The sequence below is a fragment of the Schistocerca gregaria genome, chromosome 7 (assembly GCF_023897955.1).
Source record: "Schistocerca gregaria isolate iqSchGreg1 chromosome 7, iqSchGreg1.2, whole genome shotgun sequence".
In the NCBI taxonomy this organism is placed as follows: Eukaryota; Metazoa; Arthropoda; class Insecta; order Orthoptera; family Acrididae; genus Schistocerca; species Schistocerca gregaria.
Window position 1 is genome coordinate 359,450,232 of NC_064926.1, and position 18,044 is coordinate 359,468,275.

At 39.6% G+C, this 18,044-nt stretch overlaps 1 protein-coding gene across 3 annotated transcripts in view; it reads right to left on the reverse strand.

Moving 5' to 3' along the window:
• The window catches only part of LOC126281393 (uncharacterized), a 139,720-nt gene that overhangs the window by 32,612 nt on the left and 89,064 nt on the right, over window positions 1-18,044 (reverse strand). For all 3 annotated transcript variants that reach the window (XM_049980323.1, XM_049980322.1, XM_049980321.1), the window contains one exon: window positions 4,758-4,980. In XM_049980323.1, coding sequence (XP_049836280.1) covers window positions 4,758-4,980 — 223 coding nt within the window. The remainder of the gene's footprint in view (window positions 1-4,757; window positions 4,981-18,044) is intronic.

Below are 18,044 nucleotides of genomic sequence, written 5' to 3' on the forward strand. Positions count from 1 at the left end.
GTGTTGTGTTGTGCTTTTTTTGTGGTTTCATATATTTCCACCTGACAATGATAACAATCAGTTGTGTGGTCTGTTGGTTCCCAAGAAATCATGGCAACAGCAAACAGCAGAGTACATTTGACATTATCCTTTTAACCAGCTTATTGGAAGGGCAGTACACGCAAACACGAAATGTAGAGTGCCCAATTCTTGTCCTGGTCATCTACTTTACACCCAAAATAAAGTTCTAAGCTCTTCTTTACAAGAGGATTGAGTTACCATTCTTGCATTTCAGATTATACTTTTCCCACGTGTAGCAGAATGAATTTGTGATATTCAGACAGATTCAAGGCATTTGTTCTTCTGAATTAACACAAAGTTCCTCAAACTTTTAACAACAGGCAGTCACTTCTAACAATCATCAGAACTCTTGTTGACAAGATGTAAGTGGCAAAACACAAGGTGCTTCTGTGTTCAAGCACAGTTCCCCAACTACCTATTTTCCTAGAGGAAGATTTACAAACAGTCATGTGTCATAATTCCTTGTGCATATTTATTATTTTTAAATTTAAATCTTCAGAATATTTAAGTTAAGCCACACAAGAACAAGAAGCACTTTCGTGGATTATGACAGACAGAGGGCAACATGTTGTGCGAAAACTGAACCAACAGCCAAAAACTAATTTAATTTTTTGAATTCAGCCCACACAACTTAGCAAAGCCCACCACACACATTCATTTTAACAAAACGTCTGTTAATCGGTGACAGTAAACTAACACAATTGATGTAAAAACAATCTAGTTTAAGACTATGTCAAAAGCCTTTTTTAAAAAGTTCACTCATATATGATGAAAATAACTAAAATACAGACTAAATATATGCCAATATTGTTCTATACAGTCAAAGTTGCTTATAGCACTTTTACAATTAATTCATGTGCAAGGATGACCACATTCTAACAGGAATCTACAGTTTTTTGTCCTCACCATATGGAAAAGCAAAGCAATGGCAGATGCTTGTTAGCCACAAGAATACACTATGAAAGTAAATTTTGAAGCTGACTGTGTTACACTTTTGTTTCCATCAATGCATGGCATTCTGGACCCTGGGACAAGGCATCGGGTCATCATTCCTAAACAGCCTCAATACCTCCTCTCCTGGCCAACTCATCTGGCCCTCCCCAACCCAGCCATCCTGGACGTTCACATCCACATCTCTGATGGTTCCTTCCAAACCTCTGTCCATATTAAGTCCACTGACCACCAACAGTACCTGCATTTTGGCAGCTGCCATCCCTTCCACACCAAAAGGTCACTCCCACATAGTCTGGTCTCTCAAGGATGGCACATCCGCAGCTATGAGCTGAAGCTCTTACTAAGGCAGGCAGTATTCCTCAAACCCAGTCCACAGTCACGTTTCCATGCCATATTCACACACATCGCTGATACTCTGACCATGCCCAAGAACCAACTGCAAAAGAAACACCTACCCCCCCCCCCCCCCCCATGCCCATTAACCACTATCATCCTGCACTGGAACATAACCCTATCTTTCGTCAGAACTTCGATTGTTTCTCATTATGCCCACAAATGAGGAACATACTACATCATTATGTCCAGGAACAAGGACCATACTACTTACAAACCTTCCAACCTCTCCTAAAGTGGTATTCCATCAGTAACCCAATCTTCTTGAAGCACAACTATTCCCAACCCCATGCTAGATGGGTCACAACCTTGTAGAAGATTCAGGTGCAAGACCTGTCCAATGCACCCTTCCAGTTGTACTCTAGTCTCCTGACAGGCTTAATCTTTCCCATCAAAGGGAGGGTCATCCATGAAAACAGTCATGCCATATATCAGTTCTGCAGGAATTTCTGCACAGCATTTTATTTGGGAACAAGCACCAAACAGCCATCCATTCAAATAGATTGCCATTGTCAAATTGTAACCAGGAGTGGATTAACCACCCAGTGGCAGAAATTGCCACTGAGTACATGTTCGATTCTAATGCTTGCTTCACAGCCCACGTCATCTGGATCCTTGCCCCCCACACACTCCTCCCCACGTACCACTTTCTTGGTTTTATATAGACAGACTTCGTCCAAGTGACACGTCCTTCAATCTGCTTATCCTTGTCTGAAAGCTAGTAAAGTCCTCAATCTTGTTTACAGTGCTTTTACTATTGAGTTGTTTCTTTTGATCCTTAAATTATTGGCATTGCACCAGGACTTTTCATTACACAATTGAACAGATGTGTTTCATTGCAAATGTTATCCAATGCCTCAGACACTGATGCACAAGAAAATTGCTTATTATTGTTATTTTGGCTGTGGCATTAATTATGGTTTTGTTACTGTACCATATACTTAAAAATTAACATCCTTTTTTCTTTTTTTACATCTGACTGAAATTATACTGCGATTCGTACAGCCTGACTGATAAGTTACTGCTAAGATACCATAGCATGGCAAGGTGAGGTTTGCAATAAATTAAGTGGCTTAAGTGACAGATATGCTAAACAGGCAGTTGGGTTTGCTAAGAAAGAATTATAGGAAATTCTACAGGGAAAAAAAAGCTTCAAGTGCAGAAGAATTTGATACTTCTGCACTTTAAACATGGTTCAATTTCATATTTTTAAAACCTACTAATTTCTGACATTAAACTGTACCTACAGCCAGATGCCACTCTCAAAATCCAAACATTTCCCTTCCAAAACTCACTAATCATGCTGAGCAACATAATTAAAGGACCATTTTTTCAAAACCTCATAATTGTCTCCTATCGTGATGGAGAAGTTTGAAATTTGGCTCCAAGGTGCCTACAAACTTCCTCTGTAATTGTGCAAAAGCATAGCACACTATGGTGTTACCCTCACACTCAATGATGCTTCAAACAGTAAGGTGTAAACACATGCAAAAAAAAGACGAGAACTCAGAAGTTCATGTTTCTTGTAAAGCATGTTAATGAAGTCACATCAGCAGCAAATTTCTGCCTAATGCCACTGTGGATGTGTCACATGATGGGAATGTCTTCACACACTCTCTCATTCACATTTCACCCCTTCTTTTGACACCTCTGTGATGGAGGTCAAAACCACAAGGCCCAGCATTGAAATCAAGAGTTTTCTTGCGGGTGTCTGAGGAAAACATTTCAAACACACCACGGTTCAGAATAGATATGAAAAACTCTCAGGGGTGGCATAATGGGCGTCAATGAAACCACACCTTTACAAGGGGTGTTGATTCCCAAGCAGCTAACAGTTGAAAACCACAGTTCGCAGTGAATAAAGCAACAGGACAATGTTCTTGAAAACCTTGATACTGCTGACACCCCTGGGCATGTCACTCATCTCTAAGGACATGGTGTGGTTCCATGCACACTGAACATGACCACAGTCGTCTCAAGGGCTGTGTGGCAGCAATTTTTTCTCTTGTGTACAGGCTGGAACAACTAGCCATTCAATGTATGGCTCCATGCTCACTGAACATGATCACACTCCTTTCAAGTACAGTGCAACAGCAATTTTTGCTTCTGTGTACAGCCTGGAACAACTAGGGGCCATTCAATGAAATTTGAGTGTGATCCAAAGCATCATAGGGTGATTATGCATTTTCAGCCCTCCCACTTCATGAATAAAGTGGGGGCAGGTGCTACCAAGGGTGTTGCTGAACTGGGTGGAATTTGGGGGGAGGGGAAGTGTTTAGAGGGATCCTTTGCTGTTTTATTCCTGCATGTATCTAATGTCAGCAAGCAACCCCCTCCCCCCTTTCCCCTCCAGTGATGATGCAACAGGAGGTTGAAAATGCATCATCACATTTTGCTGTTTTGTACCACGTTAAAATTTCAACAAATGGCTGTGAATGGTCCCTGGAGGTTCCTACTCGTGTATGAGAGCAAAAGCTGCAGTCACATTACACTCCAAAAGTGTGTGATCATGTTCAATGGGGATGCAGCTCCATAGTGTCAGAGAAGGGTTGAAATGTCCAGGGATGTCAGCAGTGTCACAGGTTGTCAAGAATGTTGTCCTGCTGCTCATGGCACTGCAAACTGTTGTTTTCAGCCATGAAATGTGTGGCAAATCAGTGCCCCAAGAAAAGGGGTGGTTTCATCAATGACCTTTATGGCCCCCAGAGGCCTTTTTGTGTCAACTGCATCTGAAATGGATGTCACATTTCTGACCTCCATCACAAGAAGGTGCGAAGTGTGGATAAGAGGGATTATGACGATCTTCCCATCATGTGACACATTCACAGAGGCATTGGGTAGAATTGTGGTGAAATTTGGTGCCAATGTGACATCATTAACCCAACTTACACTACACATGAACTTCTGAGGTCTGGCCTGTTTCCCTCATGTGTCGACACTTTGCTGTTTGTAGCATCGTTGAGCTTGGGAGTGACATCACAGAGTGCCATAGTTTTGCATTCAAACTTCTGTAACACAACAGGAGACAATTACAGAGTTTTGAAAATGTGATTCTTTTATTCTCTTGTGCAATTATATCTTCCTGTCCCACAAGTCCCAAATTAAATAGTACCTGTAGGTCCATTTAACTGATTAATTGGACTACTTGTAGTCTGGATGTTCTTTCGGTTAATTTAACATGTACTCTATATGTCAATGACACTACTTAGAAATGGACACCATAAGACAAATAAATCACAGTTTGTCAGTCACATGCAGTTCAGTCTAATTGTGAAATGTTTACAATGATTAATAAGTCATATATTTCATTTTAATTTCCAACAGTGTTAAATAAGAAATTAGAGTTTTACCTTAGTTTGAGATGATGAAGTGAACATCTTTTCTCAAGCCAATTCAAGTTACTAAGATATGCATTATAACTTTTGTCGCATGTATGCCATAATGTCAGAGTTTTATCCAAATATAAATGTGCTGCTGTATAGTATGCTTTAAAATCTTCACTCAAGATCTTCTTTGCTTTAGTGACTATTTTTTCACCCTCAGAAAGTGGAAGCCATTCAGCAACTTGCAGTCCTGTAACATGAGACTTAAGTTACCATAGAAAATATAAATGTTTCATTTCACTTTGAACTATACATTGGTAACCCAGAGCATTTTAATCACCTCTCTATTACAGTACTGAAGCAGTTAAGGTGACATGGAAGTTATATAACAGCAAGAAAAGTGTACAACACATGCTAGGGATACCGAGAAATTATTTGGTTGATTCCACTGGGGGCCAAACCGCACAATAACGCTGGGTTCAGTGTGCGGCAGCAGTGGGGTGAGTGGACTGCTGTAGCCTATTGTGGGGTTGTGAACCATTGAGGGCTACGGCGAGGACGAAACTGTATCCCAAAAACCATGGTAGAGCTGACCATTTGTGATACCAGAAAGAGAGGACTTATTTGCCTGTAAGAGCACGAAGATATCACCTTATTACTGCATGGCAACTGGCATCTGACCCTGCAGCATCCAGTGTACTTTTTTATCGAGGCAAACGGTGTACAGAAGTCTTTGGCAAAGTGGCTTTTATTGTTGGAGACCTGCTGTATGTGTACCTCTGATGTGACTTCACAGAAGGGAACGTCTAGACTGAAGTTGTCAGCATGCCACTTGGATGGTCAAACAGTGGGCAAATGTTCTTTTCACAGATGAGCCCCAACATTGTCTGGAGAGTGATTTTCAACAGCTTCGCATCTGGAGAGAATGTTCAACTAGACTTCAGGACCCAAATACTGTGAGAAGAGACCGATATCGAGAAGAATCCCTAATGATGTGAGCAGGGATTATGTTAACCACATAAACAGCTCTTCGTGGAATTATACGGATGAATAGGCAAGGTTTAACTGTTGTCAGGTATTGTGACAAGATCTTAGGATTTCATGTGCGGTTTTTGCAAAGTGCTGTGGGCCAGACTTTGTACTGATGGACGATAATGCTTGACTTCATAGAGTACGGATGGTTGCAGTTTTCTTGGAAACGGAAGATACTGAACCCATGGCAGGGCCTGCTCACTCTCCTGATGGAATCCCATATAGCACATCTGGAATGCATAGGGGACAGGTTGCATCAGGTAAGCTTTCGCCAATCACTCTTCAAGACTTGCGAGCAGCTCTGCAGGAGGAATGGGCATTATTGCCCCAACATGAGATTGATGACATCATTCACAGTATGCTCCTTCATTGTCATACCTGTATTGCTCACACTCTGTACTAAGCACATTAACCAGTGGTCAGAAAGTGTGTGCAAGTCCATTAAGTTGGAAAAAATTAAGAACATTTTTATCTAGCACTGTAGTTTTTTACATTCTGTATTCTTTACACTGTTTCTGCTTTACTGTCACCTGTGTATATTGTTTTGTGACAAAATAAACACAACCTTGCAAAATTTATGTTTGTTGCTTTAATTTTGGACACTAGTGTATATGCAAACATCACAAGCAGAAAATGAAGAGAGGGAGAAAGTATACGAGGATACTGAATGGGTAATTCAAAATGTAAAGGAAGCTACTGTGGTCTACAGTCCAAAAACTGGTTTGATGTATCTCTCCATGCTACTCTATTCTATGCAAGACTCTTCATCTCCAAATAAATTCTAAAATGTACAACCTTCTGGATCTGCTTACTGTATTCATCTCTTGTTCTCCCTCTATGATTTTTATCATGGACACTTCCCTCCAATACTAAATTGGGGATGCCTTGATGTCTCAGAATGTGCCTTACCAATGATCCCTTGCTCGAATCAGGCTGGCCACAAATTTCTTTTCTCCCCAATTATATTCAGTACCTCCTAATTAGTTCCACAATTTACCCATCTAACCTTCAGCATTCTTCTACAGCACCACATTTCAAAAGTTTCTATTCTCTTTTTGTATAAAATGTTTCACTTCCACACAAGGCTATACTCCAGACAAATACTTTCAAGAAAACTTCCTAACACTACATCTGATGTTGACAAATTTGTCTTTGTCAGAAATGCTTTTCTTACCATTTTATATCTGCTCTACTTTGGCCATCATCAGTTATTTTGCTGCCCAAATAACAAAACTCATCTACTACTTTACATGTCTCGTTTTCTAACCTAATTCTCTCACGATCACCTGATTTTATGTGACTACATTTCATTATCTTTATTTTGCTTTTGTTGATGTTCATCTTATATCCTCTTTTCAAGAAACTGTCCGTTCCATTCAGCTACTCTTCCAAGTTCTTTGCTGTCTCTGAGGTTTCCCAGTGACATTGTAATTCTTCAAAGATTTTTTCCTCTCCCTTCCTTTAATTCCTACTCCAAATGTACCATCGCCTTTACAGCTTGCTCAATGCACGTACTGAATAACATTGGCAATAGGCTACAACCCTGTCTCACTCTCTTCTCCTTCGCAGCTTCACTTTCATGCCCCTCAACACTTATAACTGCAATTTGGTTTCTTTATAAGTTTAAATAGTCTTTTGCTCTCTGTATTTTACCCCTGGTAACTCCAGGGTTTCAAAGAGAACACTCCAGACAACACTGTAAAAAGTTTTCTCGAAGTCTACAAATGCTATAAATGTAGGTTTGCCTTTCCTTAACGTATCTTCTAAGATAAGTCGTAGGGTCAGTATTTTGTCTAAACAGATTTTCCCCGAGGTTGGCTCCTACCAGTTTTTCCATTCTTCTGTACAGAATTTGTGTTAGTATTTTGCAGTCATAACTTATCAGACCGATAGATCAGTAACATTCACATCTATCACCACCTGCTTTCTTTGGAATTGGAATTAACGTAAAGGAGATGACAATTTATAGTCATGGAGGACTTGAATGCATTTGTAGGGGAAGGAGTAGAAGAAATGTTGCAAGAGAATATGTGCTTCGTAGAAGGAATGAGAAAGGAGAAATACTAATTGAGTTCTGCAATGAATTTCAGTTAGTAATAGTTAATAGTCTGCTCAAGATTCACAAGAGGAGGCGGCATATTTGGGAAATGCCACAAGAACAAAGACGATTCCAATTAGATTGCATCATGGCCGGGCAGAGACTCCGAAATCAGATATAGGATTGTAAGGTGTATCCAGGAGCAGATATACACTCAGATTATAATTAAGTAATGATGACAAATAGGTTGAAGTTTGTGCATTGGTTCTTCCTGACTAATCTCTCAAAGAGGTGGGATACGGAAATATTAAGGAATCACGAGATATGCTTCAAGTTCTCTTCGGAGGCTATGGGTACTGTGATAACGTATAGCTCAGTAGACAATTCAGAGGAAAGGACATCTCTAAAGAGAGCAGTCATAGAAGTTGGAAAGCAAAACATATGTACAAGGAAGGGAATTGTAAGCAAACCATAGGTAACAGAAGATATACTTCAGTTGAGCAACAAAAGGAGGACATACAAAAAACTCAGGAATAGTGAAATACAAATCACTTAGGAATGAAATAAATAGGAAGTTTAGGGAAGCTATGACGAAATGGCTGCATGAAAAATGCAAAGAAATCTAAAGAGAACTCATTATTGGAAGGATTGATTCAACATACAGAAAGTTGAAACAACCTTCAGTGAAACTAAAAAGCAAGGGCTGTAACATTAAGAGTGCAATGGGAATCCCACTGTTAAATGCAGAGAAGAGAGCGGATAGGTGGAAAGAGTACACTGAAAACCTTTGAGAGGGGAGGTCTTCTCTGATGAACACATACATGAGTCAATATTAAAATCAGAATTTTAAAAAGCTTTGGAAGACTTAAGGTCAAATAAGGCAAAAGGGATGGACAACATTCCATTGGAATCTCTAAAATCATTGGGGAAGGTGGCAACAAAAACAACTATTCACACTGGTGTGTAGAAAGTATGAGACTGGCAATATACTCGTCAGACTTTCGGAAGAAGATCATTCACACAATTCTGAAGATTGCAAGAGTCAACAAGCTCAAAAATTATTGCACAATCTGCATAACAATTCATGCATCCAAGTTGCTGACAACAATAACACACAGAAGAATGGAAACAAAAATCAGACGAGAAGGTAAAGGCACCAGAGAGGAAGTTCTAAGGTAATGGTTGATAATGAAAGCAAGACAGAAGTAAATTCAAGACACGTTCATAGGATCTGCTGACATGCAAAAAGTATTTGATGCTGTAATGGTGCAAGACTTTCGAAATCATGAGAAAAGTAGGGGTAAGCTGTAGGGATAGACAGGTAACATACAACATATACAAGAAACAAAAAGGAACAATAAGCCTCGAAGACTAAGAACGAAGTGCTCATATTAAAAACGGTGTAAGATAGGGATGTAATCTTTTACCCCTACTGTTCAATCTATGCATCGAAGAAATGACAGAAATAAAAGAAAAGCTCAAGACTGGGGTTAAAATTAGGGTGAAGGGATATCAATGCTAAGATTTGCTGATGGCATTGCTGTCCTCAATGAAAGTGAAAAAGAACTGCAAGATGTACTGAATGGAATGAACAGTCTAGTGAGTACAGAACAGGGGCTGCAAGTAAATCAGAATTGTTGATTATGAAGTACATGAAGTTAAGGAAATCTGCTCCCTTGGAAACAAAAGAATCCATGATGGTTGGTGCAAGGAGCACACAAAAAAGGCATTACTGGATGAGAGTAGTCTGCTAGGATCAAACATAGACATCAGTTTGAGGAAGAACTTCCTGAGAATGTATTTTTGGAGCACAGCATTGTACAGTAGGGAAACACGGACTGTCGGAGAAATGGAATACAAGAGACTCAAAGCTGGTTGGTTGGTGACAGGGACTAAACTGCGAGGTCATTGGTCCTACAATCTACGATGGCCAAAACCAACAGGGGAATAACACAGCAGAGTCCAGTCAAGTGGAAGACAAAACAGGCAAACAGAGAGGTTAAAGGAAGACTGGGGAAGCAGGAAGCCTAGAGAACAGGAGTGGTGCAGTTGGGGGGGGGGGGGGGGGGGAGTGAGCAGAGATGCCCCATAAATGCTACGTACGTTGGGGCAACAGCACAGCCACCAAACCCCCTGATCTCCACACCGTACCACAATTACACCAAAATGGGGAAAGCACCAGAGGAAGGAGAAAACAGAAAAGGAGAAAACAGAAAAGAAGAAACAAAACGGCACAAAAGACTAGACAAAATGTAAGGGATGGGGATGGGAAGAATCCAGCCAGTGTGCAGCCAAGGCCAAGGCCTCCACAACCAACACCTAGGCTAACTGAGGGACGCCAATTCCAGAGGGAAATTCAGGTACCTAAACCTAGGAAAAAAAAAATTCACTTTTGTGAAGAATACTGAGGACAGTCCTAACCACGCGAGGGTGGCCCACTAACACCCGAGACAAGGAAGGTGGAAGGGCATATTTAGTGTGAAGGGTCAAAAGGTATGGGCAGTCCAGCAAAATATGGACCACCTAAAGGGGGACTCTCAGCTATGGGAGGGGGGGACCTCACTGTGGAGCAAAAAAAATCATGGGTCAACCTAAAACGGCCGATAGGAAGAGTGCAGAGGATGGTAGATTCCTAGAGGTAGAGGGAAGAACATCACATGGAGGGCATCTCCTCGATTGTATGAAGTTTACTAAACTGGAAGATAGCCCCCCCAAAAGTCGGTCCATGATTGAGCAAAATGAGATTTGACGAAGTCGAATATAAAAATAAAACATATGATAATCAATATCTTTCTATTATTGTTCCTGTTATTAATCCAACTAAAAAAGTTTGAAGGATAATAAAAAGCATTATTGATATTGGGTGTCTCAATTTAATAAAATTAATATTTATTACATTTGATAGTGATATAATTATTATTTTAATCATTTCAGGGGTTAGTTTATTTAAAATATCGGTTTTGGGGACCGACGATGAAAGTTTTTCCACCTCTGAAGTTTTAAAAGTGGGGGCTTGACTTATTTCCGGTTTACAAGACCGGCGATTTTTTAAAACTATTAAAACTAATGTTTATATTCTCTGTCTTTACTTCTTTGTTGATTTATTTTGCTGGTGTTTATGTTTTTTCTTCTAAACGTAAACATTTATTAATGTTTCTTTTGAGATTAGAATATATTGTTCTTTCTTTACAATTATTGTTTTTCTTATTGAGTTTTATTATGATTATTTTTTTCCTGTTATTTTTTTAGTTTTTTCTGTTTGTGAGGGTGCTTTAGGTCTTTCTATTCTAGTTTCAATAATTCGTTCTCATGGTAATGACTTTTTTAATTCTTTTGGTTTATCTTTATGTTAAAGTATTTATTTATAACTATTTTTTTGATCCCTCTTTGTTTGTTGAATAATTGTTGATGGTTGATCATTCTTTAATGTTTCTGTCGAGTTTTGTGTTTATAATTTGTGTTTATTCATATGCTGATTTGAATATAATTAGATATTATTTTGGTATTGATTATTTTCTTTTAGTTTGATTTTGCTTTGTTTTTGAATTTGTTCCTTGATAATTTCTGCTAGAGGTTCAGTTTATTTAAGTTCTTATCATTCTAATTTTTTTGTTTTTATGGTTTTAATTTTAATAATTATGCTTTATTGTTCATTTGCTAGATTAAGTCTTCTTTCTTTTTATATATTTTTTTAGGCTAGATTAGTTCCTACTTTACGTTTGATTTTGGGTTGAGGTTATCAACCTGAGTGTTTACAGGCTGGTGTTTATTTAATTTTTTATACTTTGGTTGCTAGATTACCTTTATTATTATACCCACATGGCTGGGAACCCAACAGAAATCAACTGAACAAGACCATAGCCAAGATCTGTGAGAGGTGGCAAGAAAAACAGTGAGCGAGACCCTGAATGCTACTCATTGAATCTCTGCATAACAAAAAAACAATGGCATCCTGAAACTCCCATAAGAGCAGGCACAACAAACAGCGGAACACCACTGGAGCAATGGCAGCTTTCGGAACCCAGAAGAGATCCATCCAAATCAGGAGCGGAGGAGCTAACCAAGAGGGGGCAGGCGGGGGGAGTTGGGAGAGAACATGGGGAAGAGGCCAAGGAGGGGAGACGGAAATTTCGGTGGAGAGAAGCAGGGCGGAGCCCAACCAGTGAACCCACCCAAGAGTGGGCGGAAGGTGGGCGATGACGAGAAGAATAGTAAAAGATGGTTGAGCACGGGACACCAGATAGTGGTGGCACAGGAAGCATAGTGACGGCACAGGAAGCCAGGAGGTGGGGTTGCCAAACCGAAATGGGGAATCCCTCCTAGTGTCAACCAGACGACTATCAACAGGAATAGTGCGAAAGGCACTGGTGGCCGAACAAATACCATGATGTTGGACCCAGGTCCAAGAAAAACAGTGTGGAAGGGGCAGCCAAACCACAAAATTGACAACGATAGTCCAGACAAGTTAGAACTAGAGCCCCATAAAGGTGGAGAACGATCGAACGATTTGCACCTCAAGAGGTGTGGGTAAGGAAACAAAGGACAATGAGTTTACAAAAACAACCAACCTTCAGAAGGCTTAGATGGGACAACCAAGTGAGCATGTCATCAAAAAGACCACCCAAGAAATAGAACTGGGGGACTATGGTCAGGTATTGGGCATTGAGGTAGAGCCTCGGATCACGATGGACCATAGCACAGCAACAGAAATGTACCACCCTTGACTTAATGGAGGAGAACTGAGAACTGTGTGAGAACATCGACGCAGAAGTGCACCAGATGGCACCCTGGAGTTGCCATTCTGTGGAGGCCACCGAGTGGGAGCTAGCCTAAATAGAGAAATCATCCACTGGGATGACCAACATCCCAACGGAGGTCACAAGTCCATTTGTAGCAATAAGGAAAATGAGGAAACTTAATAAGGATCCCTGTAGAATGCCATTCTCCAAGGTCTGTGGAGAGCAGAGAACAGTACCAACCTGAACTCTTAAATGACTGGTTGGACAGGAACTGATGAATAAAAACCGGGAGGGGGGGGGGGGGGGGGGCTTAAGACCCCGTTCATGGAGTATAAGTAGGATGTGATGACACCAAGCTGTGTTGTAGGCCTTATAAAAATCAAAGAAAACTGCAACAAGATGGAGGCACTGAGAAAAGGCCAGCAGTGTAACCTGGCCATCGGGAAGTAGGAAGGGAACAGGATAATCAATGGGAAGTGATCACTATCGCAGAAGTCATCATCCTGCGACCAGTGTATAGGAGAAAGAAGGGGAGGGGAAGTGAGCAAAAGATGATTGGCAGAGAAATTGCTGTATGCAACACTAAAACGAGTAAGGAAAATCAACACTATGGAGACGCAGTTTGTGGTTCACAAGAACCTGGTCAATGAGGAGCCCCTGCCTGGATGAAGAAGCACTGCCCCAGAAATTGATTGGAATTATAACTCCCACAAAGGAGGAAGGGAGAGGGGAGTTGCTGTAGGACAGAGCTTGAAAAATTGTGACCGTTACGAAAAAGGGGGAATAGGGGGGGAACGGCTGGTCACCTTAAATGGATGCACTATCTGTAGCCCACAGGTTATCTAACCAGTATTGCAGTTCCATGTCCAGTCTAGGATATCCTCATTAAAGTGTTGTATCGCTGCTCTGATGCGAGCTCACAGTTTGTGCAAGTCCTGGCCAAAGGAAAAAATGTAATGGGGTTCTGTAGGACATGGGTATCAGATCTGGTCTGTACAAAGCATTCCACACCACACACTGTGCCAACTGCTGGAGGGTGTTAAGTCAATCACTAACATGGGAAAATTAGAAAAAAAAACAGCTTTAGGTGTATGTGTGTGTGTGTGTGTGTGTGTGTGTGTGTGAACATTAGGCCACAAACTGGATCTTTCTACCTATTCCAATTGCTAAAATATACATGATCAAAGTTGTAAAGACAATTTTGGAACACATGCTATGTGCTGAAGAATCTATCTATAGTCAGGTTCTCTTTTAAAACTTTTAACTAAGGTTTATTATCATCCATTTTCCAATCAATAGTTTGCACATGCATGAAGAAAGGTCCAGGTTTACCTCAGACAGTTGTGTAAAAATCCCTCCAGCACACCTATGTACGCGCTCAAAATTGGGACCAATCCGGGGAAATCAGGACATATTGCAGCCATAGTAGGAGGTGCAAATGTGAGGTCAATTATTTCCTTTAGGAACTATGAAGAAGAAAGGAATCTTGCCTCATTTTAGCGACAGTTTGGATTCAGTTTTATACACAATGTGTGATGATGCACACAAATACAAAATCATTTGAATATTTGTGTGGAAGGTAAATATTTTGTACAGAAAACTAAATCACCAGCTACATACGTATGCCCCACTTCCACAGTTCTTCAGGTAGTCTGATAACTATTAAAAATTCACAAGCACAAATTTTAAGGACTATCTATATGGTGTTATAAATCTGTATGGGGCTAGGAGAGATTATTTAATGTTTATTAGTTCATTTTGAAACTTTTGTTATATTAAAAAGCTTTTCTATTGAAATAGTTATTTTCTGCTTTTTAGTCTTTTGTGTGTAGAATTTTTCAGTTGATTTCAAACACTTTGACGAAATTACAGCAGGACATGTGGTAAACTTCGTGTTTATCACAGTTTTTCTTCAAATGAAATGCTTAACCATCCCTTTCCATCAGTACACATTGTAACAGGACGTCCTCTTCATTACTTTTCCTCGACAGTAGTTGTAGACATCAATATTATTTTTTTTTAATTTTGGACAGGTCAAGATTATTTCTGGAAACTATCATATAATTTTATACACAGTATATTATATTTCAAGCTAATATTTATGAAAATGAATTACTTTATAAATGTTATAATTAATAAGTACTAGTTCTGAACATACAGTTAAAATTATTCTTTTAGACACATTTGACACTACGAATTATTGGCACACTTAAAATTTCTATTATTAATTACGCAATGCTGTACTGGTTACTATGTTTATTTCTGGCTTCATTTATGAAATAATAATCGAAAGTAATAAGGTAACGGGCCTAGTAGAAATTCATTTGTTAAGAAAAATTGTAAACCCTTTGGAATACGGTTTTACCGCAGTGTGAGATCCGTAAGCATGCCTTTGATGTGATCAGACGTATTTTTGTATTTTGTGCAAACACTGTAATTTCAGCTTTGTTAATGTGAGAAATCAAAATTGACAAAATATATTAACGTAATCAGAGCTCGAACAGAAAGATTTAGGTGTCACATGCCATTCGAGAGTGGAATGGTAGGAAAGTAGTTTGAAAATGGTTCGATGAACCTTCTGCCAGGCACTTAAGTGTGAATTGCAGAGTAACCATGTAGATGTAGAACAACAAAAATTCTGCAACAACAATCTTCCAATTTATTTTGATCAATCCAACAACGAGGATCTAGAATGTGACATTTTCAGCTTCAAGAATCAGACCCCTAGACAAGAAGAACTGGAGCTAGCTCCACATGACGAGCTAAGTAAACTATGAAGTTTATAGTAATCTTCGCTCCTCTCAGATTGTCATAAAAGACTAATGTGGCCAATAGATGGAATTAGAAAGGAGGGGGTAGATTACAACACGGACTGCCTGATCTTCTTTATCTGTGTTGTTCCTTTGTGTTCACGGCCAATCAACAGTACTCTAATATGGGGTTTCTACTGGACAAGATGGGTTGGTGACTCAACTGCTTGGATCTAAAGATGATCCAGAGCGATTGAAACACCTAATCTAATTAGAAATGTGCATCCGAGACAAAACATTAAATAAGAGTTATCTTAAAGTAAAAAATAAGTTGCATGATATTACAGATAACTTTGCAATCTACACAATGTATGGAACTGTATACAAGGTGTTACAAAGGACAGTTTAAAAATTTGGGAAATTGTAGATGATGAAATTCAGAACATTTTGCAGTAAAAACCCCATAGACAGAAACGTGATATAAAGTTTCTACAGCACTGTGCACTTTCCATGTATTCATCAAGCACAATAAACACCAGAATACTGTATTTTGGAAAACGTTTATTGACAGCAGAGTACAATCAATTATGGTAAACCGAATTTGTGATTTCACTAATGTACGGTAAATGTTCAATGTGACGACTACCAACTTAATTACATAATGAGCAGCGATGAACCACGTTATCTCTGATTCTCTGTAAGATACTGTGTTGCCCTCTGATGGTATCAAACACTGTAAAGATGTGCTCAATAAGCTCAGAGTGTTCACAATGGTGCTGAATTCACAAGAGGCTTTACATAACCCCAGAGGAAAAAGTCAACAGGGTGAGGTCAAGGGAGCACACAAGTGTAGAGACTGGGCATCCTCTTCCAATTACTCTCAGTCTGAAGCCATGTGTGAGCAATGCCCTGCCCTGAAACAACAAAATGGTGCACAGCTGTAATGGAACGTCCTGTAGAAATTAAGGCACGACACTGTCCAGAAAGTTCAAAAACCATGCACTATTCAAAAGATCTGGTAAGATGCGAGATCCAGATGAGTTATCTCCAAGAATTCCCACCCAAATATTCACTGAGAATCTCACCTGGTAACTTCTAGTAGAAATAGTGTATTACTATAGAAACTTTATTTTGCATTTCCGGCTGGCTACATATATGTCACAGAGATCTGGCAAACTATATTTCACATGGCATTCAGGTCGTCGGTGGCTGTGCATCGCAACAAGAAGACTGAAGCTGCACCACATCTACTATAGAAATTATGGTCTTATAATGAAATAATGAATGTCGTGTATATCTTTAACAGTGTAGTCCCCTTTTGGCCATCCTCGACTGAATTTCACTTTTAAAGAATAAGTTAAAACATTTTATTACATGGCCAATCTCCTTATATCACTGTCACCCATAAACCAAGTTAAAGTGTTTTTTTTTGGAGGAGAACAAATAAACATTCACTGATTCCTACAGTCTTATTTAACAAAGAGGAAGATAATTTCAGTTGTTTTTGTTATGGAATTCTACTTAACTGGTTAATGTACAAAGAAATTATTCGGGTTTTAGAAGTGCTAAATCAGTTGTGTATCACTGGTCTTTTCATACTTTGACGACATAAATTTACAACAGAATGTTTTGGTATTTCAAGGACAGAGAAGAGCTATAAACTATATGTTGAAAAAACCAGCAACCAGTTGTGCAAAAGAAATTTTATTTCTTAACTGGTTCCAGGCACCTACTGCATTTTTTATATAGACACCACACATAAGTACAAGATATATAAGAATATTTTTAAAAAATGAAGAAAAATTTAAAAGTTTAAAGGTAAAGAGATGGAGGTCAGTAGCATACTAGCAGGGAACCTGTTGTGAAAAACAAAGTGCGAAGCATATCTTGCTGTCGGAGACGGTAACAGGAGTAAAGTTGAAATCTATTCTCAATCAGTACCTAATTTGAAGGGCCAGAAAATGACAACAGGGGAAAAGAAGTATGGGCACAACTGTACACTGCTATTATAGTGAAACAATAAGTATCAGAACATAGCAAATACGAATAGTGAAAAAATTTTAACTAGCAACATTCACACAAAATGCACGATGGGTTTTACAACACACTGCCAAGTTAGTTTGGATCTACATCTACATCCACACTCCGCAAGCCCCCTGACGGTGTGTGGCGGGGGGTATCCTGAGTACCTCTATCGGTTCTTCCTTCTGTTCCAGTCTCATAATGTTCGTGGGAAGAAGGATTGTCGGTATGCTTCTGTGTGGGCTCTAATCTCTCTGATTTTATCCTCATGGACTCTTCACGAGATGTATGTAGGAGGGAGCAATATACTGCTTGACTCTTTGGTGAAGGTATGTTCTCGAAACTTCAACAAAAGACCGTACCGAGCTACTGAGAGTCTCTCCTGCAGAGCCTTCCAATGGAGCATATCTGTCATCTACGTAACGCTTCCGCGATTAGTAAATGATCCTATAATGAAGAGCGCTGCTCTCCGTTGGATCTTCTCTATCTCTTCTATCAACCCTTCTGATGTCATCCACCAGGTCATTTATGTATATTGTGAATAGCAACGGTCCTATGACACTCCCCTGCGGTACACCTGAAATCACTCTTACCTTGGAAGACTTCTCTCCATTGAGAATGACGTGCTGCGTTCTGTTATCTAGGAACTCCACAGTCCAATCACACAATTGGTCTGATAGTCCATATGCTCTTACTTTGTTCATTAAACGACTATGGGGAACTGTATCAAATG